This window comes from Aegilops tauschii, chromosome 4, assembly GCF_002575655.3.
Source record: "Aegilops tauschii subsp. strangulata cultivar AL8/78 chromosome 4, Aet v6.0, whole genome shotgun sequence".
Taxonomy (NCBI): Eukaryota; Viridiplantae; Streptophyta; class Magnoliopsida; order Poales; family Poaceae; genus Aegilops; species Aegilops tauschii.
Genome location: NC_053038.3, coordinates 8,252,504 through 8,272,407, shown reverse-complemented (window position 1 = coordinate 8,272,407; position 19,904 = coordinate 8,252,504). Strand labels below are relative to the sequence as shown.

At 45.8% G+C, this 19,904-nt stretch overlaps 1 protein-coding gene, 1 long non-coding RNA gene and 10 other non-coding genes across 13 annotated transcripts; 11 read left to right on the top strand and 1 right to left on the bottom strand.

The window, feature by feature from the left end:
* The first annotated feature begins 10,669 nt into the window (after positions 1-10,669).
* Positions 10,670-18,426, top strand: LOC109782383 (uncharacterized). Of its 2 annotated transcripts, none has more exons than XR_012181168.1 (6): positions 10,670-12,838; positions 13,137-16,809; positions 16,941-17,016; positions 17,098-17,160; positions 17,417-17,556; positions 17,641-18,426. It is a non-coding gene; the product is annotated as an uncharacterized lncRNA (long non-coding RNA). The 2 variants fall into 2 exon arrangements; XR_012181167.1 differs by having other exon boundaries at positions 12,605-12,619; positions 12,760-16,809.
* Positions 11,225-11,314, top strand: LOC120963722 (small nucleolar RNA snoR126). Its single transcript, XR_005755470.1, has one exon. It is a non-coding gene; the product is annotated as a small nucleolar RNA snoR126 (small nucleolar RNA).
* LOC120963718 (small nucleolar RNA snoR126) lies at positions 11,532-11,621 on the top strand. Its single transcript, XR_005755466.1, has one exon. It is a non-coding gene; the product is annotated as a small nucleolar RNA snoR126 (small nucleolar RNA).
* LOC120963720 (small nucleolar RNA snoR126) lies at positions 11,767-11,856 on the top strand. Its single transcript, XR_005755468.1, has one exon. It is a non-coding gene; the product is annotated as a small nucleolar RNA snoR126 (small nucleolar RNA).
* On the top strand, positions 12,150-12,239 carry LOC120963717 (small nucleolar RNA snoR126). The gene has a single exon (XR_005755465.1). It is a non-coding gene; the product is annotated as a small nucleolar RNA snoR126 (small nucleolar RNA).
* LOC120963715 (small nucleolar RNA snoR126) lies at positions 12,576-12,665 on the top strand. Its single transcript, XR_005755463.1, has one exon. It is a non-coding gene; the product is annotated as a small nucleolar RNA snoR126 (small nucleolar RNA).
* LOC120963721 (small nucleolar RNA snoR126) lies at positions 12,793-12,883 on the top strand. The gene has a single exon (XR_005755469.1). It is a non-coding gene; the product is annotated as a small nucleolar RNA snoR126 (small nucleolar RNA).
* LOC120963723 (small nucleolar RNA snoR126) lies at positions 13,172-13,262 on the top strand. The gene has a single exon (XR_005755471.1). It is a non-coding gene; the product is annotated as a small nucleolar RNA snoR126 (small nucleolar RNA).
* On the top strand, positions 13,386-13,475 carry LOC120963714 (small nucleolar RNA snoR126). The gene has a single exon (XR_005755462.1). It is a non-coding gene; the product is annotated as a small nucleolar RNA snoR126 (small nucleolar RNA).
* Positions 13,604-13,693, top strand: LOC120963719 (small nucleolar RNA snoR126). The gene has a single exon (XR_005755467.1). It is a non-coding gene; the product is annotated as a small nucleolar RNA snoR126 (small nucleolar RNA).
* Positions 14,035-14,124, top strand: LOC120963716 (small nucleolar RNA snoR126). Its single transcript, XR_005755464.1, has one exon. It is a non-coding gene; the product is annotated as a small nucleolar RNA snoR126 (small nucleolar RNA).
* LOC109782382 (growth-regulating factor 9) lies at positions 15,452-17,941 on the bottom strand. The gene is made up of 4 exons (XM_020341006.4): positions 17,749-17,941; positions 17,107-17,295; positions 16,436-16,754; positions 15,452-16,265 (listed from the first exon to the last, which is right to left on the bottom strand). Exons 1-4 carry the CDS (start codon positions 17,939-17,941, stop codon positions 15,719-15,721), a joined length of 1,248 nt encoding a protein of 415 aa, XP_020196595.3. The 3' UTR covers positions 15,452-15,718.
* Positions 18,427-19,904: the final 1,478 nt, after the last annotated feature.

The window sequence follows — 19,904 nt, the reverse complement described above, 5'->3', positions numbered from 1 at the left end:
TCTACTCAAATCATCTGTGAAGTAAGAACATAACGATATCCACCGTGTGCCTCAGCACTCATTGGACTGCACACATCAAATATATTACTTCCAACAAGTTGCTCTCTTGTTCCATCTCACTGAAAACGAGGCCTTTCAGTCATCTTGCCCATGTGGTATGATTTGCATGTCTCAAGTGATTCAAAATCAAGTGAGTCCAAACGATCCATCTGCATGGAGTTTCTTCATGCATATATACCAATATGACTCAAATAGTAGTGCCACAAGTATGTGGTACTATCATTACTATCTTATATCTTTTGGCATGAACATGTGTATCACTACGATCGAGATTCAATAAACCATTCATTTTAGGTGCAAGACCATTGAAGGTATTATTCAAAAGAGTAACCATTATTCTCCTTAAATGAATAACCGTATTGCGATAAACATAATCCAATCATGTCTATGCTCAACGCAAAAACCAAATAACAATTATTTAGGTTTAACACCAATCTCGATGGTAGAGGGAGCATGCGATGCTTGATCACATCAACCTTGGAAACACTTCCAACACATATCGTCATCTCATCTTTAGCTAGTCTCCGTTTATTCCGCAACTTTTATTTCGAGTTACCAACACTTAACAACCGAACCGGTATCTAATACCCTGGTGCTACTAGGAGTACTAGTAAAGTACACATTAATATAATATATATCCAATATACTTCTGTCAACCTTACCAGCCTTCTCATCTACCAAGTATCTAGTGTAGTTCTGCTTCAGTGACTGTTCCCCTCATTACAGAAGCACTTAGTCTCGGGTTTGGGTTCTACCTTGGGTTTCTTCACTAGAGCAGCAACTGATTTGCCGTTTCATGAAGTATCCCTTCTTGCCCTTGCCCTTCTTGAAACTAGTGGTTTTACTAACCATCAACAATTGATGCTCCTACTTGATTTCTACTTTCGCGGTGTCAAACATCGCGAATAGCTCAAGGATCATCCTATCTATCCCTGATATGTTATAGTTCATCACGAAGCTCTAGTAGCTTGGTGGCAGTGACTTTGGAGAACCATCACTATCTAATCTGGAAGACAACTCCCACTCGATTCAAGCGATTGTAGTACTCAGACAATCTGAGCACATGCTCAACGATTGAGCTTTTCTCCCTTAGTTTGTAGGCTTAAGAAACTTGTCGGAGGTCTCACACCTCTTGACGTGGGCACAAGCCTGAAATCCGAATTTCAGCCCTTGAAACATCTCATATGTTCCGCGACGTTTCAAAACGTCTTCGGTGCCTCAATTCTATACCGTTTTAACATTACGCACTGAACTATCACGTAGTCATCAAAACGTGTATGTCAGATGTTCGCAACATCTACAAACGACGCTCGAGGTTCAGCACACCGAGTGGTGCATTAAAGACATAAGCCTTCTGTGCAGCAATGAGGACAATCCTCAGTTTACGGACCCAGTCCGCATAATTGCTACTATCAACTTTCAACTAAATTTTCTCTAGGAACATATCTTAAACAGTAGAACTAAAGCGTAAGCTACGACATAATTTGCAAAGACATTTTGACTATGTTCATGATAATTAAGTTCATCTAATTATTTAATGAACTCCCACTCAGATAGACATCCCTCTAGTCATCTAAGTGATACATGATCCGAGTCAATTAGGCCGTGTCCGATCATCACGTGAGACGGACTAGTCATCGTCGGTGAACATCTTCATGTTGATCGTATCTTCTATACGACTCATGTTCGACCTTTCGGTCTCTTGTGTTCCGAGGCCATGTCTGTACATGCTAGGCTCGTCAAGTCAACCTAAGTGTTTCGCATGTGTAAATCTGGCTTACACCCGTTGTATGCGAACGTTAGAATCTATCACACCCGATCATCACATGGTGCTTCGAAACAACGAACCTTCGCAACAGTGCACAGTTAGGGGGAACACATCTCTTGAAATTTTAGTGAGGGATCATCTTATTTATGCTACCGTCGTTCTAAGCAAATAAGATGTAAACATGACAAACATCACATGCAAATCATAAAGTGACATGATATGGCCAATATCATCTTGCGCCTTTTGATCTCCATCTTCGAGGCGCGGCATGATCACCTTCGTCACCGGCATGACACCATGATCTCCATCATCGTGTCTTCATGAAGTTGTCTCGCCAACTATTACTTCTACTACTATGGCTAACGGTTAGCAATAAAGTAAAGTAATTACATGGCGTTTTTCATTGACACGCAGGTCATACAATAAATTAAGACAACTCCTATGGCTCCTGCCGGTTGTCATACTCATCGACATGCAAGTCGTGATTCCTATTACAAGAGCATGATCAATCTCATACATCACATATATCATTCATCACATCCTTTTGGCCATATCACATCACACAGCATACCCTGCAAAAACAAGTTAGACGTCCTCTAATTGTTGTTGCATGTTTTACGTGGCTGCTATGGGTTTCTAGCAAGAACGTTTCTTACCTACGCAAAAGCCACAACGGTGATATGCCAATTGCTATTTACCCTTCATAAGGACCCTCTTCATCGAATCTGATCCGACTGAAGTGGGAGAGACAGACACCCGCTAGCCACCTTATGCATCAAGTGCATGTCAGTCGGTGGAACCTGTCTCACGTAAGTGTACGTGTAAGGTCGGTCCGGGCCGCTTCATCCCACAATGCCGCCGAATCAAGATAAGACTAGTAACGGCAAGCAAATTGCACAAATCATCGCCCACAACTACTTTGTGTTCTACTCGTGCATAGAGTCTACACATAGACCTAGCTCATGATGCCACTGTTGGGGAACGTAGCAGAAATTCAAAAGTTTCTACGCATCACCAAGATCAATCTATGGAATAACCACTACAGGAAACAGCTACTTTGCCGTCTGCCACGGCGGACGGCAAAGGCTCGAAAGGCGGACGGCAAAGACCTTTGCCGTCAGCCGCGGACGGCAAAAGGCTCCGGCAAAGAAGGCTACGGTAAACAGCTGCTTTGCCGTCTGCTTCCTGGCGGCGGACGGCAAAGAGCCTTTGCCGTCTGCGGCGGACGGCAAAGAGGGTGGACGGCAATAATTGCGCTGTCAGTCCGTTAAGTGGCTAATGGCAGACCTTTGCCGTCCGCCGCGGACGGCAAAATTTCTCTGGTCTTTGCCGTCCGCCTTATGATGTCATCTACACGTCACTAGATGGCAGGTTCTTTGCCGTCTGCCACTGATGGCAAAGTGCAGGTTCTTTGCTGTCTGCCACGGACGGCAAAGTCTTTGCCGTCTGCCACTGTAGGCAAACTGACCAAATGGGTCATCTCCCAGGAAGCACAGTTGGCTGCCACGTGGCTTCTTTGGCGTCTGCGGCAGACGGCAAAGAGCTCTTTGCCGTCGGTGGCAGACGGCAAAGAGCCTGCATATTGTCTGTTTTTTCTGTTTTTTGTTAAATCCCACAAATTGCACAGAAAATATATATGACATATAGATATATTTCACAGGCATTCATCACATAAACAAGTTCATACATCATTTCATACATAAACAAGTTCCATCCATCATTTCATACATAAACAAGTTCCATCAATACATAAAGAAGCACTCCATAGCTAAGGTGACTAGAATGAGAAGACAAGAATGAGAAGACAAGAAGAAGAAGAGTAGAACAAGCACTCCATCCAGCACATAATGAAATCTGCAAAATGGCAAAATAAGAAAGTTAGAAATGGATCGTTTTTGAGGTAACTAAGGTGAAATGGATCGTTTTTGAGGTAACTAAGGTGAAATGGATCGTTTTTTAGCTCAATTAGGTCAAATGGATCGTTTTTGAGCTAACTTTGTTGAAATGGATCGGTTTTGAGCTAACTTTGTTGAAATGGATCATTTTTGAGCTAATTTAGTTGAAATGGATCTTTTTCAGCTAACTTAGGTGAAATGGATCATTTAAGAGCTAATTTAGGTGAAATGGATCTTTTTTAGCTCACTTAGGTCAAATGGATCGTTTATGAGCTAAATTAGTTGAAATGGATCGTTTATGAGATAACCTAGGTAAGATGGGTCATTTTGGAGTTAACGTAGGTGAAATGGACCATTTTAAAGCTAACGTAGGTAAAATGGATCATTTAGGAGCTAATCTACGTAAAAGGGGTCATTTTTGAGCTAACTTGGATGAACTGCATCATTTATAAGCTAACCTAGGTAAAATGGGTCATTTTGGAGGAAAATAAGCTAACTCTAGGTCATTATGGTAAGCATATAGGAGGAAATAAAGCTAAGTCTAGGTCTTTATGCATTTGTTAAGCAAAACACTAGAGAAACTTACCGTGATCAGGGAGGTGTAGGAGCGGGGTGGCTAGTGCCGCTACCTGGAGAAGGATCGTGCGATGCGTTTCTGGAGTTAAGCTGCACCAAAGATCATTTCCAATGTCTCGTTAGCATTACGACACTCAAATGTTAAGACTACCAAGTAATGTCCATTCAAACTAAACTCACCGTGCTCCCAGGAGCAATCACTGGCATCGGCGGAGCGGGCTGACCGGACTTCTCGCACACAGACTGCACATTTGGTTTTCAGAACAGAGTCATACTAGTTAGTAATGAGACTCAAATGTTAAGACTAGCAAGTAATCTGTAGAAGAAACTTACCACAAGGAGCTCGTACATGGCCCTTGCCTGCATGTCATTCCGTGCCCTCTCCTCCTCCATCATCTTTCTCGTCCTCTCCTCCATCTCCCGCTGCCTCTCCGCCGCCTCCGCCAGAAGTTTCTCCGTTCTATCTCTCTCAGTCTGTATAGCAGCCTGCAACACCACTCACATGACCATTTGTAATCATTGATGGAAGCGCACACAATGTAATGGAGAAAGATAACTGAGTACGTATCACTAACCTTGATGGCGAGTTGCACTGGCCATTCACGAGGCCTTATCTCAGGAGCGGAGCTCGACTGGCGCACCTTGATCTCCGGGAGAGTGCTAGGACAACGGATAAGTCCATCTCCAATGGCTATGGAGCCATGGGACCTCCCGCCACCAGATATCATTGGATTAAAGAAGCCCGGTGGAGTCTCGGGGTCGGGGTCGGGGTCTCGGGGTCAGGGTGTCGGGTCGGGGTGCCGGGTCGGGGTCGGGGTGCCGTGTCGGTGTCGGGGTCGGGGTGTCGGGTCAGGCTCGGGGTCGGGGTGTCGGGGTCGGGGTCGGGGTCGGGGTCTCGGGGTCGGGGTGTCGGGGTGTCGTGTCGGGGGTCGGGGTGTCGTGTCGGTCTCGGGGTGCCGTGTCGGGGTCGGGGTGTCGTGTCGGTCTCGGGGTGCCGTGTCGGGGTCGGGGTCTCGGGGTCGGGGTCTCGGGTCGGGGTGCCGGGTCGGGGTCGGGGTGCCGTGTCGGTGTCGGGGTCGGGGTGTCGGGTCGGGCTCAGGGTCGGGGTGTGGTGTCGGGGTGTGGTGTCGGGGTGTGGTGTCGGGGTGTTGTGTCGGGGTGTGGTGTCGGGGTTGGGGGGTCAGGGGGTCTTCTCATTCTTCTACTACTTCTACTTCTTCTCATTCTTCTACTTCTTCTCATCCCCCGTCTTCTTCTTCTTTCTCCTCCTCCTCCTCCTCCTCCTCCTCCTCTTCTTCTTCTTCTTCTTCTTCTTCTTCTTCTTCTCCTCCTCCTCCTCCTCCTCCTCCTCCTCCTCCTCCTCTTCTTCTTCTTCTTCTTCTTCTTCTCCTCCTCCTCCTCCTCCTCCTCCTCCTCTTCTTCTTCTTCTTCTTCTTCTTCTTCCCCCTTCTACTTAACCTAAACCTAAACTAAAAACCTAAACTAATTAAAACTAAACTATTTAAACTAATTAAACTAAATAACCTACACTAATTAATTCTAAACTGAAAAAACTTAAACTAAAAAACCTTATCTAAACAGAAAAAAAAACAAAAAAACAGAAGAAAAAAATGGGATCAAGGGGCTCACTGTGGGGGGCGGCGACGGGTCGGGGAGGGGCCGGCGACGGGGGGCCGGGGCGAGGCGGTGGAGGAGGCGGGGCGGCGGGGGCCCGGGCGGCGGGAGGCCGGGGCGGGGCGGTGGAGGAGGCGGGGCGGCGGGGGCCCGGGCGGCGGAGGGGCCGGGCGGCGGGAGGCCGGGGCGGGGCGGTGGGGGGCCGGGGCGGCGGGGGGCGCGGGGCGGCGGGGGGCCGGGGCGGCGGTGGGGCGCGGGGCGGCAGGGGGCCGGGGCGGGGGGCGACGGGGCGGTGGGGCGGCGGGGAGACGGGGCGGCGGGGGCGACGGGGCGGCGGGCGGCGGCGGCGGCGGGGTCGGAGGAGAAGGGCGCGCGAGAACGAAGTGAGTAACGGGCGGGGGGGTACCTGCCGATAGGCAAGTGCCCTCTTTTCCGTCAGCCAGCCTTTGCCGTCCGCCTTTTTGCCTCTTTGCCATCTGCTAGCGGACGGCAAAGAGGTGGGCCGTTAAGATTTTTTCAAACGAGCGAGGGGTGGGGGCCACCACACTCTTTGCCGTCTGCCAGCGGACGGCAAAGAGGTGGCTGATGGCAAAGAGCTTCTTTGCCGTCCGCTTACGTGTAGCTGATGGCAAAGAGCTTCTTTGCCGTCAGCTAGCAGACGGCAAAGAGCTGGCAGATGGCAAATTAGCTGATTCCAGTAGTGAACTAGCAATGAGAGAGAGGGGAGTGCATCTTCATACCCTTGAAGATCGCGATGCGGAAGCGTTGCAAGAACGCAGTTGGTGGAGTCGTACACGAAGCGATTCAGATCGCGGCCGAATCCGATCTAAGCACCGAACAACGGTGCCTCCGTGTTCAACACACATGCAGCCCGGTGACGTCTCCCGTGCCTTGATCCAGCAAGGAGAGAGGGAGAGGTTGGGGAAGACTCCGTCCAGCAGCAGCACAACGGCATGGTGGTGATGGAGGAGCCTGGCACTCCAGCAGGGCTTCGCCAAGCACTGCGAGAGACGAGGAGGGAGAGGGGTAGGGCTGCGCCAAGAGAGAGGGAGACTCGTGTCTATGGCAGCCCCAAAACCCCCACTATATATAGGGGAAGGGGAGGGGCTGCGCCCCCATCTAGGGTTTTCCCCAGGGGTGGCGGCCAGCCCTAGATGCATCTGAGGGGCGGCCAGAGGGGGAGAGAGGGGGGCGCACCCTAGGTGGGCCTTAGGCCCATCTGAGCCTAGGGTTTTCCCCCTTCCCCCTTTCCATGCGCCTTGGGCCTCTTGTGGGAGGCGCACCAGCCCACCTAGGGGCTGGTCCCTTCCCACACTTGGCCCACGCAGGCCTCCGGGGTTGGTGGCCCCTCCCGGTGGACCCCCGGAACCCTCCGGTGGTCCCGGTACATTACCAGTGACGCCCGAAACTCTTCCGGTGGCCAAAACCTCACTTCCTATATATTATTCTTTACCTCCGGACCATTCCGGAACTCCACGTGACGTCCGGGATCTCATCCGGGACTCCTAACAACATTCGGTAACCACGTATATCTATTCCCTATAACCCTAGCGTCATCGAACCTTAAGTGTGTAGACCCTACGGGTTCGGGAACCATGCAGACATGACCGAGACGTTCTCCGGCCAATAACCTACAGCGGGATCTGGATACCCATGTTGGCTCCCACATGTTCCACGATGATCTCATCGGATGAACCACGATGTCGGGGATTCAATCAATCCCGTATACAATTCCCTTTGTCAATCGGTATGTTACTTGCCCGAGATTCGATCGCCGGCATCCCAATACCTCGTTCAACCTCGTTACCGGCAAGTCACTTTACTCGTTCCGTAACGCATGATCCCGTGGCTAACTCATCAGTCACATTGAGCTCATTATGATGATGCATTACCGAGTGGGCCCAGAGATACCTCTCCGTCATACGGAGTGAGAAATCCCAGTCTCGATTCGTGCTAACCCAACAGACACTTTCAGAGATACCTGTAGTGCACCTTTATAGTCACCCAGTTACGTTGTGACGTTTGGTACACCCAAAGCATTCCTACGGTATCCGGGAGTTGCACAATCTCATGGTCTAAGGAAATGATACTTGACATTAGAAAAGCTCTTAGCAAATGAACTACACGATCTTGTGCTATGCTTAGGTTTGGGTCTTGTCCATCACATCATTCTCCTAATGATGTGATCCCGTTATCAATGACATCCAATGTCCATGGTCAGGAAACCATAACCATCTATTGATCAACGAGCTAGTCAACTAGAGGCTTACTAGGGACATGTTGTGGTCTATGTATTCACACATGTATTACGGTTTCCAGTTAATATAATTATAGCATGAACAATAGACAATTATCATGAACAAGGAAATACAATAATAACCATTTTATTATTGCCTCTAGGGCATATTTCCAACACAAGGAAATATAATAATAACCATTTTATTATTGCCTCTAGGGCATATTTCCAACAATGAGTTGTTTCAAACTCACAAAAGGTTTGTGCCGGAAAATTATGACAGTAATGTCCAAGTATTGGTGGGCAGGATCACTTGATAAGCGAGGGCTTCATTGGTAATCTTGGGAAGGCATGTCTACTTCAAAGATTAGAGGTGGTATGGGTTTTAGAGATTTGCAATTGTTCAATGATGCTATGCCAGCAAAGCAAGCTTGGAGATTGTTGGAAAAACCAGAGAGCCTTTGTGCATGAGTCCTGAGAGGACGGTATTTTCCAGATGGAAACTTTCTTGAGGCTGGATGTCCTAAGGGGGCATCGGCCACGTGGCGAGCAATATGCACAGGACGAACAACCTTGAAGGAGGGGCTAATTAAATATGAATTGGGAATGGGCGGACATCCGAGGTGTGTCATGATAGATGGATCTCAGGAACAAAAACGATGAAACCTCTCAGCCGTCTCGCGGATGATCCAGTGCATCTCGTTTCAGACCTGATTGACGACTGTACATGTAGTTGGAACGAAGACTTAGTTCGACGTTTGTTTATCGCCCCGGATGCGGAGGCGATTCTGAAAATGCCACGACCTAGAACATAACTTGATAATTTTTGGGCGTGGGAATGGGCACGCAATGGCGTATTTACAGTAAGTTCAGCATACAGGGGACTGCTTGAGCTGAAAATGGCAAGCTAACCTACGCCAAGTACCTCAACGCATGGGGAAGATCACTGGAAGCCACTGTGGAAATTGCCGGTCCAACCCAATGTTAGGGTGGTTTGGTGGCGAGTGCTAAATTTTTTGTCCCAACACATGGGGAGATGCTACGTAGACATATTAGAGAAGACGCAATATGTCCTATGTGTGGGATTGACATGGAAACGCTTTTTCATGCGTTGCTACAGTGCGATCATGCACTTTTGTTCTGGCGGGAAGCTGAGGACTTCTTCCAGGTAAATTTACCAAGGTTGCATCCCGCTACATGGTCTAAAGATATCCTGGATCACACTGTAATGAAGAAAGAGGATACATCAACCATAATCTTTGTGATGTGGGCAATCTGGACCAATTGTAACAAGTTTACACATAATGAGGTTCAGTTCCAGCCTCACAGATTAATGGAGATCATCAGGGATCATGTCCAAAGCCTGGATTTTCCAAAACCAGGAGTGGAGAGACCAGCTCAGAGGCACTCTTGGGAGGCGACGGAGCATGGTTGGATGAAACTAAATTCTGACGGGGCGGTTGATCAGATGCTGCAATGTTCTGGAACGAGAATAGTTGTGCGAGATGGAGCTGGCCAGTTCCTTACTGGCAGGTGTAACAAATACCAAGGGGCGCTTGATCCGTTAGCGATCGAGCTATTAGCATGTCGGGTATAATCCTAACAAGTGAACATGGCTATTAGCAAGTTGTGATTGAAACAGACTGTCAGGAAGTGGCACTTGCGTGGAGTAGAAGCGATGATCGCTCGGTTGGAGGTTATATCATCAGGGAGATGCATACTTATCTCCAAAATTTCCAGGGGTTTGATTTACGTTGGACTGGGCGGAATGCCAATGAGGCTGCCCATGCATGTGCGAAACATGCTCTTCAGATAGACTCTTTTACTTGTAATTTTGATGTACCCCCTGGTTTTCTGATTGACATTTTGCAATCAGAAGTGTTCCGCCAAAATGAATAGAAAGGCCTTGATGGCGGTTCTAAAAAAAAGTCACAAAAATGAACTAAGAAAAGTAGATGACAAAAAAAAGTTCAAATCCTAATTCATAATGCATCTTTAGTAATAAAAACAAAAAAATCTAGCTATGATTAGTAACTTTTTTTTGCGATGAAGCTATGATTAGTAACTAATTTAACTTGTATGTGGATTCGGTCTATTAGCACAACCAACGGCGAAAATGTAGTCTTCTTCTTCGTTTCTCGAGCTACATACTGATTTTCATTTGAAATTAGGTGTCGTAGCAATGTTATGGTTTTATTTCATATATTTTGCAACTTTTAAATAGGTTGTTCTCAGAAAAACTTTAAAAAAAATTAGGGGTGACAAACTTTTAAATATGTCAAAACTTATGGGCGTCGGGAGATCACTGTTATTTTTCTCTCGTGTACCCTGTTGTAATCTGGTCCAAGCTTTGGGGCCTGTAGGGTTAAAATGGGCTAAAAAACTTGTTCGGCGAGTTAAGTAACAACAGCTCGGCCCAGTCCCTTGACAGGCCGAATTGGGCCGAGCTTTAGCCGATTAGGGTTCTTCCCAGCGTTCTAGTGTGAGACCTGCAGCTTCCCCCCAATTGAATCAGCAGCTACCAGATCTGACCAGATCTCCTCCCTGATTCGACCAGGGATAAGCAAATTTCCGGCGAATTCCCCCCGCCCCTCTGCAATTTCTCGGCCTCGATTGTTGCCTCGTCGATCTCCGCAAAATCGATTGTAAATTTTCTTTTCCCCGATTATTATGCACGCACCCAATACGGATAGTATCTTGAGCCACCGCAGCCCGACGGATTGTTCGGGTGGCGATTTCGTTATCTTTCTCCATGTTCTTCGTAACATCTCTACGGTTTTACAGGAGTCGGGGTCATTTTGACGACCTGTAGCTTCCAGATTCGATGGCCATAATTGGTTTTCTCTTCCAGTTACTCCCAGATCAAGTTGCGGCTCTAATAGCCATAGCCCGAGAAATAGACTCCCTCGCACGCTGATAAATTTATTGCTCTTGCGATTTGTTCTTTGATTAATCTTGGTATCTACGTAATTGACATTTCGTTTTTTTAGTTTGGTTATTTCTGCGTTACTGTCAGGCCTGCGTATATGATTTCTCCATCTTTTTTTAGGATACTTAATTACAATTGTTCTTGTGTGGCTTTGATGACAACAAGATTACTTCCTCATACCTTAATTTCAGTTAAGGACCAAAGCTGATGACTTTATTTGTGCGTGTCTGAGCCTCTGCACTTTTTTTTTCCTGCAGTGCAGTTGTTTAAGTTTGGTTCTCTTATACAGTACTCCCTCCGTCCCATAATATAAGAACGTTTTGAAACTACATTAGTGTCAAAAACGTTCTTATATTATGGGACAGAGGGAGTACCTTCTTAAGCTGGTTTTTGTCTCGGATTTTGTTTCTTGTATTTTAGACGACAATTGTGTATTGCAGGAACTAGTTTGCGTGGCTGTGATGACAACTAGGTTACTTGTTCATAACTTAATTTCAGTTAAGGACCAAACCTGATGACTTTATTTGTGCTTGTCTGAGCCGTTGCACTTGTTTGTGTCTTGAGTGCAGCTGTTTAAATCTGGTTCTCTTCCAGTTGTTCTAAGGACCAAACCTTCTTAAGTTGGTTTGTCTGGATTCTTGTTCTTGTATTTTAGGCGACAATTGTGTATTAGAGGAACTAGCTTGCCTGGCTGTGATGACAACTAGATTACTTCTTCATACCTTAATTTCAGTTAAGGACCAAAACTGATGACTCTATTTGTGCGTGTCTGAGCCGGTGCACTTGTTTGTCTGTGCAGTGCACTTGTTTAAATTTGGTTCTTTTCTAGTTCTACTCCCTCCGTTCACAAATATAAGTTGTTTTGGAAATTTCAATATGGACTACATACGGACTGAAATGAGTGAACAAACACACTGAAACGTGTGTATATACATCCGATTCAGAAAAAGAAAAGGTTAGAACATCTTATATTTGTGAGCAGAGGGAGTACCTTGTAACGTTGGTTTTTGTCATGATTTTTGTTCTTGTGTTTTAGGTGACAAAATTGTGTAATAGAGGAACTGGTTTGCCTGGCTGTGATGACAATAAGATAACTTCTTCATACCTTAATTTCAGTTAAGGACCAAATCTGATGACTTTATTTGTGCGTGTCTGAGCCGGTACACTTGTTTGTCTGTGCAGTTATTTAAGTGATTCTGTCCTACCTTCTTAATCTAATTTTCGTCACAGATTTTGTTTCTTGTATTTGAGGCGACAATTGTGTATTAAAGGAACTCTGTGATGACAACAAGATTACTTGTTCATACCTTAATTTCAGTTGAGGACCAAAGCTGATGACTTCATTTGTGCGTGTCTGAGCCTCTGCACTTGTTTTCTTTTTCTGGAGTTCAGCTTTTCAAGTTTGGTTCTCTTATACAGTACCTTTTGTTATTTTTTGTCTCGATTTTGGTTCTTGTATTTTAGGTGACAATTGTGTATTGGAGGAACTAGTTTGCGTGGCTGTGATGACAACTAGATTGCTTGTTCATACCTTAATTTCAGTTAAGGACCAAATCTGATGACTTTATTTGTGCGTGTCTGAGCCGGCACACTTGTTTATATCTTGAGTGCAGCTGTTTAAATCTGGTTCTTTTCTACCTTCTTACATTGGTTTGTCTGGATGTTTGTTCTTGTATTTTAGGCAACAATTGTGTATTAGAGGAACTAGCTTGCATGGCTGTGATGACAACTAGATTACTTCTTTATACCTTAAATTTCAGGTAAGGACCAAATCTGATGACTCTATTTGTGCGTGTCTGAGCCGGTGCACTTATTTGTCTGTGCAGTGCACTTGTTTAAATTTGGTTCTCTTCTAGTTCTACACCCTCCGTTCACAAATATAAGTTGTTTTGGAAATTTCAATATGGACTACATACGGACTGAAATGAGTGAACAAACACACTAAAACGTGTGTATATACATACGATTCAGAAAAAAAAGAGATCATCTTATATTTGTGAGCGGAGGGAGTACCTTGTAACGTTTGTTTTTGTCATGATTTTTGTTCTTGTGTTTTAGGTGACAAAATTGTGTAATAGAGGAACTGGTTTGCCTGGCTGTGATGACAATAAGATAGCTTCTTCATATCTTAATTTCAGTTAAGGACCAAATCCGATGACTTTATTTTTTGCGTGTCTGAGCCGGTACACTTGTTTGTCTGTGCAGTTGTTTAAGTGATTCTGTCCTACCTTCTTAATCCGATTTTCGTCACAGATTTTGTTTCTTGTATTTTAGGCGACAATTGTGTATTAAAGGAACTAGTTTGCGTGGCTGTGATGACAACAAGATTACTTGTTCATACCTTAATTTCAATTGAGGACCAAATCTGATGACTTTATTTGTGCGTGTCTGAGCCGGCACACTTGTTTGTGTATGCAGTGCAGTTGTTTAAATTTGGTTGTCTTCTACCATCTTATGTTGGTTTTGTTTTAATTTTTGCTCTTGTATTTTAGGTGCAATTGTGTATTAGAGGAACTAGTTTTGCGTGGCTGTGATGACAACAAGATTACTTCTTCATACCTTAATTTCTGTTAAGGACCAAACCTGATGACTTTATTTGTGCGTGTCTGAGCCGGCGCACTTGTTTCTCTGTGCAGTTGTATAAGTTTGATTCTCTTCTACCTTCTTAAGCTGATTTTCGTCTCAGATTTTGTTTCTTGCATTTTACGCGACAATTGTGTATTAGAGGAACCAGTTTGGGAGGCTGTGATGACAGCTAGATTACTTGTTCATAACTTAATTTCAGTTAATACCAAATCTGACAACTTTATTTGTGCGTGTCTGAGCCGGCACACTTGTTTGTCTGTACAGTTGCTTAAGTTCGATTCTGTCCTACCTTCTTAAGTTTATTTTCGTCTCAATTTTCTGGTCTGTGTTTTAGGTGATGACAATTGTGTATTAGAGGAACTAGTTTGCGTGGCTGTGATGACAACAAGATTACTTCTTCATACCTTAATTTCAGTTAAGGACCAAAACTGATGACTTTATTTGTGCGTGTCTGAGCCGGAGCACTTGTTCTGTACTGTTTTTTAAGTTTCATCCTCTCCTACCTTATTAAGTTTTTTTGGTCTCAATTATTTGTTCTTGTATTTTAGGTGACAACTGTGTATTAGACGAACTAGCATATTGATTTTGCATTCTCCAGTATCTATTGTGGTTTAGGTAACATCACCAATGATTGTTCATGGGAGTTCCACAATTTTGGCAAGCCATTGCTTCTTGATAGCTATTGGCTTCAGTTACTCCCATATTGATGCAACGCAAGATAGCCCTTGTACCATGAATATTGTTGGACTTCGGGTTAGGCCTGCCTTCGACATATGCAAATATGCCTTTGTGCTTTGTACTGTGTTAGCTCGGTTTTGTATTTTTTTTTGTGTAAACTCAGTTTGGCATCTTCAGTTGTGATGTCCTTTTTATCTGCTTCTAGTGTTCTTGTCTAGCTGAGATATTCTGTTTCTTTATTTATCATTTGATGAGCTTTTTGCATATCTGAGCCAATGCTGCTTATTCTCGGTGTGCTCCTTGTTGCTAAACGTTTTGTACTATTTTGGTTTGGTTTGCCCAGGTTTTGTTTCTGATTAACCGTCTGTTAAAGGCACTTATTTCAACCCTGTGTATTTCTTGATTCTCATGCATTTGCAAACTAGATTAGGCAGATATGATCAATTCATCATATTCACTTTGCATTTTCATGTGTGATTGAGATCAAAATCGTTCTTATGGTTGATATTTCCGTACGGGCACAACAAAACAATGGTTTTTTCAGGAACTTGCTTCATAATGAGAAACTGGCAAAATTGAATAACATCGGCCCAAGAGAGACTGTATGATCGTCCTGTATAGGTAGCTAGCTGGATACTGTTCTTATCTGTTGGATGTCCTATTGATACGTATCTCTGTTGTAATACTCCTCACTGTATCAATCCTGTCCTGAACATGATCAATACAGGAGTATCAAATTTAAGGGCCATCACCATACCAGACATGGGTTCATTCTTTTGAACCATACCAGAGATGATAAACTGTCCTCATAAAATATGATAGAAGTTCCCAGAAATTGACTGTATAATTGTACTATGATTACTGGGCTCATTTAACCCGCAGTAAGTTGTTCAAGGCTTGATAACCAAATGACCCTCAATGTTTGTCAGGACGATTTGAATTGATATTCATCTGCTTGTTATATGATTATTTCAATATATGTTATTCCTTCTGAAGAGTTGCCAGTTATGGTTTTTGATGATGTGGTCTTGGACATTGACAAAACAGAACCATTGGTGTTATGGGCTCAAATAATATCAGAAAAGTTCCTTGGAACTACTGGATGGATATGAAGAAATGAATCCTTATAGTTTACCTGTTAAAAGATGTAGCCAATAAGCTTGATACAAGGCAAGCCATAATATTTTAGGATGCAGCCAAATTCCTAAACACTAAAAGTTGCAACTACTGGATATTACAAAACAGAAGACTGAAAATATGGAGAGAAGAACAAGCATGGATGGGTCACACATCTAAGCTACTTCATCCTGCTTCCATCAGCATTGTTCCCTTCCATGTTGAACTTTGCTATGTCTAGCTCTCCGTTTACTGCGAACTCACATTTCATGTTCATCAAGACTCAGTAACCAACCATATGATCTTGATTCACACTTATTGGTCAAGTCATCAGTGTTCTTGGAGTTTGTTAGGATTTCACCTAATGGCCCACCTTGAGGTATCTCCCAAGAGCTTGAGATGCAATCCTCCTGCACTTGCATCATGTTAGATGCAAGGCAGCTGATGTGTCGACCTTCTGTAGGTGAATAGAAAGTTGATGGCACTGAAGCATTGTTTTTCTGAGCCTCGATCTTGTCATTCTTATGCATGCTGAAATCTTGAAGGACTGATTGAAGGCACCCGCGATCATGGAGCGTCGTCGAAGAAACGTCCTTGCTGCTCTGCTGGTTGCTTCTTTCCCAGGGCTTCAATACTGTATTTGAGGAGATCGATTCACTATCGACTGCAGGGCTGAACTTATCTGGTTTGCTCTGTTGCTTCAGTTGAGAGAACAAGGACAATGTGTGTTGTTGATTAGTAGAATTCAGGAGTGGAGCACTGTTGCCTTCTTCAGGGTTGTTTCCCCTGGCTTTGCTCACCATTGCCCTGCAAATGAGTACAAGTGTTAAATCGAAATTATGACCTTGCAATAAAACTTAATTGTTTTTGCTTGTTTCTTTGCCTCCCTAACTTAGCAGTTGCATTTTTTAAAGTCACTCCATAGCTGTGAAATAGTTCTGATCCATATAAGAGACTAAAATTCAGTGCATACAAACCTGTTTAAATTATCTGTCCAATAGCTGACGCTCCCTGGCTTCAGTTCATCACCAGCTTTTGCTTTCTTACAGCCACCCTGTGAGACAGCGGCCGATAACGAGCCAGCAGCAGGCGTCTCTTTGGCGTTCTTCCTTGTTTGGTTTTCCACAGGCTTTCTTGAACGATGGCGGTTCCTATTGATGTGCCGCTCACAGTACTTGTGCTCGGCCATCGCCTCCTTTGAGCACCGCCATTTCTTGCCGTCTGTTCGACGGCATCTTCCAGGTTCCGGGTCAGAATCTGCATTGGTGAACCCTTGGTAGACAGGCCTCCAGGGCACTGCATTACAGAGAAGCAAATCATGCTCTGCTTGCATTTATAGTTGTATAACCAAGTAAGTAGGTAGTATTAAGGTTGTGCTTGATACATGTTAACTTGTTTGGAATATATTCTAACCAGTGATATGTATTCTTATTGGGGAATATTATAAATATGCAAAAACAATATTTGCTGACATGCTTTTAGATATCACGTGCAGGACAGACAGTACTTTCTCTCACATTTCCATCAAGAGAGATCTTTTACCGCATCACATTTACAGGCAAGTTATATCTACATACAACGTTGCCTGCATTTCTACCTCAGTAAAAAAAAGAGAGATGTGAGTACATGTTTTTGGCAGGATTCTTACTTCTATCGGAGGAGGGTCTGAAGCTTTTGCTGATGGAGATGAGCAGGCTGGAAGGTATGGGGGCCTTTGCATTGAGATACTTGTATATGAGGGCCTGGTGCTCCAGCTCCATCCACTGTGAAGGAGTGAAGGGCATCTTGCTCCTGGCCAGCAGCAGCCTCTGCTCATTGGACCTGCCAAAATCCATACCTAGATGCAAAAAAAGAAGAGGAAAACCCACTCAGCATGAGCAAAAATGCTCAGAGAAGCAGCAACCTTATCTTGAAAATATCCATGCGTGTAGTTATTTATTTGTTTCTTATTATTGCAGGCGCCGAGTCAAGACAAAAGTGTAGATAAAGCAGTAAAAAGAAGCAATGAAATGGAGCAGCCTTGGCCGAGGAGGAGGGGCCCAGTGGATGGGTAGATTCGAGCAAATCCCCATGGCCATGAGTCGAGCTGGTGGCGCTGGTGAGTGAGAGTGAGTGAGAGAGAGAGAGCTCATCAAGTGCTGGCTTTTGACCTTTTTCCTTTTATTTTTGAACATGGGAACAGTCGAACGCCAGAGCACTGCCCATCTATCATGGCTTGCAGAGAACAGATCGAGCGAAGATCATGCGAAAAATAAAGCGTGGAAGAGGGAGGAGCGGATCCAAGAAAGACCTGACGATGGAGGGGCGGCGGCCTTGGAGAAGCTGAGCATCTTCTGCTCGTCGAGGAAGGGGGAGGGGTAGGGGTAGGGGCAAGCGGCGGCCTGGGCGAAGCCGCCGCCGGATCTCGCGTCCTTGGTCGCCGGCGGCGTGTAGCCCAGCACCTGCCCGAGCTCCATGGCGGCGGCGGTGAGCTCAGGAAGCATTTGGGGGGAGCGGGGAGGGGGCGGCGGGCATTGCTGGAGCTGGAGGTACTGGGAGGGGGAGGCAGGGAGTGTGCCTCTTTGGGGGACTGGGGGTGGCCCTTAAATAGCAACGGCCTGTCTTTTCACTGCGGCCTTTTGCTTTGGATTGCTTTGCTCTCGTTTTCTTTCTCTCTTCATCGTTGGTGCTTTAGTGGCCGGTGACAGCGAGTGGTGGTAATGGCAATGGCAATGGCAATGGCAATGGCACGTATTTACACTGCACTGTGGTGGTGGATGTGCGCATAGTAGTGTCCGGCTCGTGGCCCACGGCTCTAGCCTCAATGGCTTGGAAGTACAGTGCTGATATTCCCCACTAGGTTTTTGCCAAGCATTTTGCGGAGTACTCCCTCCGGTCTTTTTTACTCCGTCTATGATATTTGTCCCAAGTCGAACACTAAAAAGTGAATATGAAAATTGAATGCCCGTCTATGAAAGTCTTTTTTACTCCGGATATGAAAATTGAATTAATGGCCCGTCTAGCGATGTTGATTTCGCATTGTGAGTGCCGATACTCTTTTCTATAAAGTTGGTCATGCTTTTTATGGGGTTTGACTTCAGACAAATTTTTTTATCGAAAGAGAGAGTACTCGTTTGAAATGAAATATCAATAAAAAATGTTGGTTGTACTTGTGGTACCTATCCGCAAGAGCCGGCAAGCCAGCTAGCCTTTTTTATGGCAATTAGTTGGGGTGCTGTAGTAACTTTGTGGTGGTACTAGCAGAGCAAGCAATGCGATTCCATAAGTACATGGCGGTAGTACGTGCTATCAACAATGAATTTCCTTGTGAGTACCTGCAATTACCCTACTAGTGCCCTTGTATGCTTGCAAGTGAATGAATGTCTCCCCCCAAACAGGCTGCACGGCCGCTCGCTTTCAAATCGAAATCGTCTTGAGCCCGGGCGTTAATGAAGGGCGACGCGTAGCTCTAGCTAGCTAGCTACGCATTCTTTCCCTAGGCTTGCTTCGTTCGTTCGTTCCCGAGTTTTCTCAAGTCAAGGGCAACAAGGCACGTGTTAACGCTCTTAGTGATAATACAGTCAGATATGGTAAACATGGAGTGCATTTCAAGAAAGTGATTGAGTACCACTAGTGACAAAGCAGAGCAGAGGAGAGCACGTGGATTCGCTTTCCCTCTGTCTGCCTGCGGCTACGGTGACCGGTGGCTGGGAGAAGAATCTCGGCGCCTCCGTTCCGGCTAGTGGTTTAGGTTAGAGTTTTAGTCCTCGCAGGTGCGGCGCTTGGGGGGACGGCGACGCTTCTTGTTCGAGCTTGTCTTGTGGGTTTCGATCCCACTCGAGTTCGTTCGTCCGTTTGGACGTAGTCGGCGGAGGTTCGGCGTGGATCCTTGCCGTCTGTTTGTGGCGATGAGGTTAGCGTTTCTCGTAGATTTGGTGTCGGATGCAGCGGCAGAGGTCGTTCGGTGATCTTGGAATCGTGATATGTTTTTCATTATGTTTGAGATGCTTTGTATTTCTGATAGAATTTCTATGTACATCTGATTTTTTATAAGAGAAAGGAAGAGAGAGCGGCGGGTATGTATGCGCACATCGGCACGCAAAGTACGGCGCGCGCAGGAGCGAGCTCTGGCAGTGCGGCTGCGTGGCGTGGCGTGCCGGCAGGAGGCCCCCATCCGCGTCGCATCACCCGTCACCCGTCTCGCGCGCCCTCTGCCTGCCTGCGCGGTCACGAGGTTGAGGTGACGCTTTTCAAGGCCCGCCTTCATTCATTGCGCCTCCCCCTTCCTCCCACGGCTTCGCTCGCTTGCGCTGGGCGTCCGTCCGCGTTGCCGCCCGTGCGCCGCTCGCCGCTCGCCGCCGGCACCCGGACGCAGTAAACAGCGGCGGCTCGCCGGCACGGCAGTGCGCTGCCAATGCTGCTCGTCTTGTATACCCTGAGGAATCACGTATGTGTGTGTGTGTGTGT

What these genes read in the sequence shown, in the direction of transcription:
- LOC109782382 (XM_020341006.4), bottom strand. Translation starts at nt 17,941, where the DNA reads ATGCTTCCTGAGCTCACCGCCGCCGCCATGGAGCTCGGGCAGGTGCTG. An exon ending in CAGACCCTCCTCCGATAGAA is followed by an intron (nt 16,755 to 17,106) that starts GTAAGAATCCTG and finishes TCTGTAATGCAG; the next exon opens with TGCCCTGGAGGCCTGTCTAC. An exon ending in TGGACAGATAATTTAAACAG is followed by an intron (nt 16,266 to 16,435) that starts GTTTGTATGCAC and finishes ACTCATTTGCAG; the next exon opens with GGCAATGGTGAGCAAAGCCA.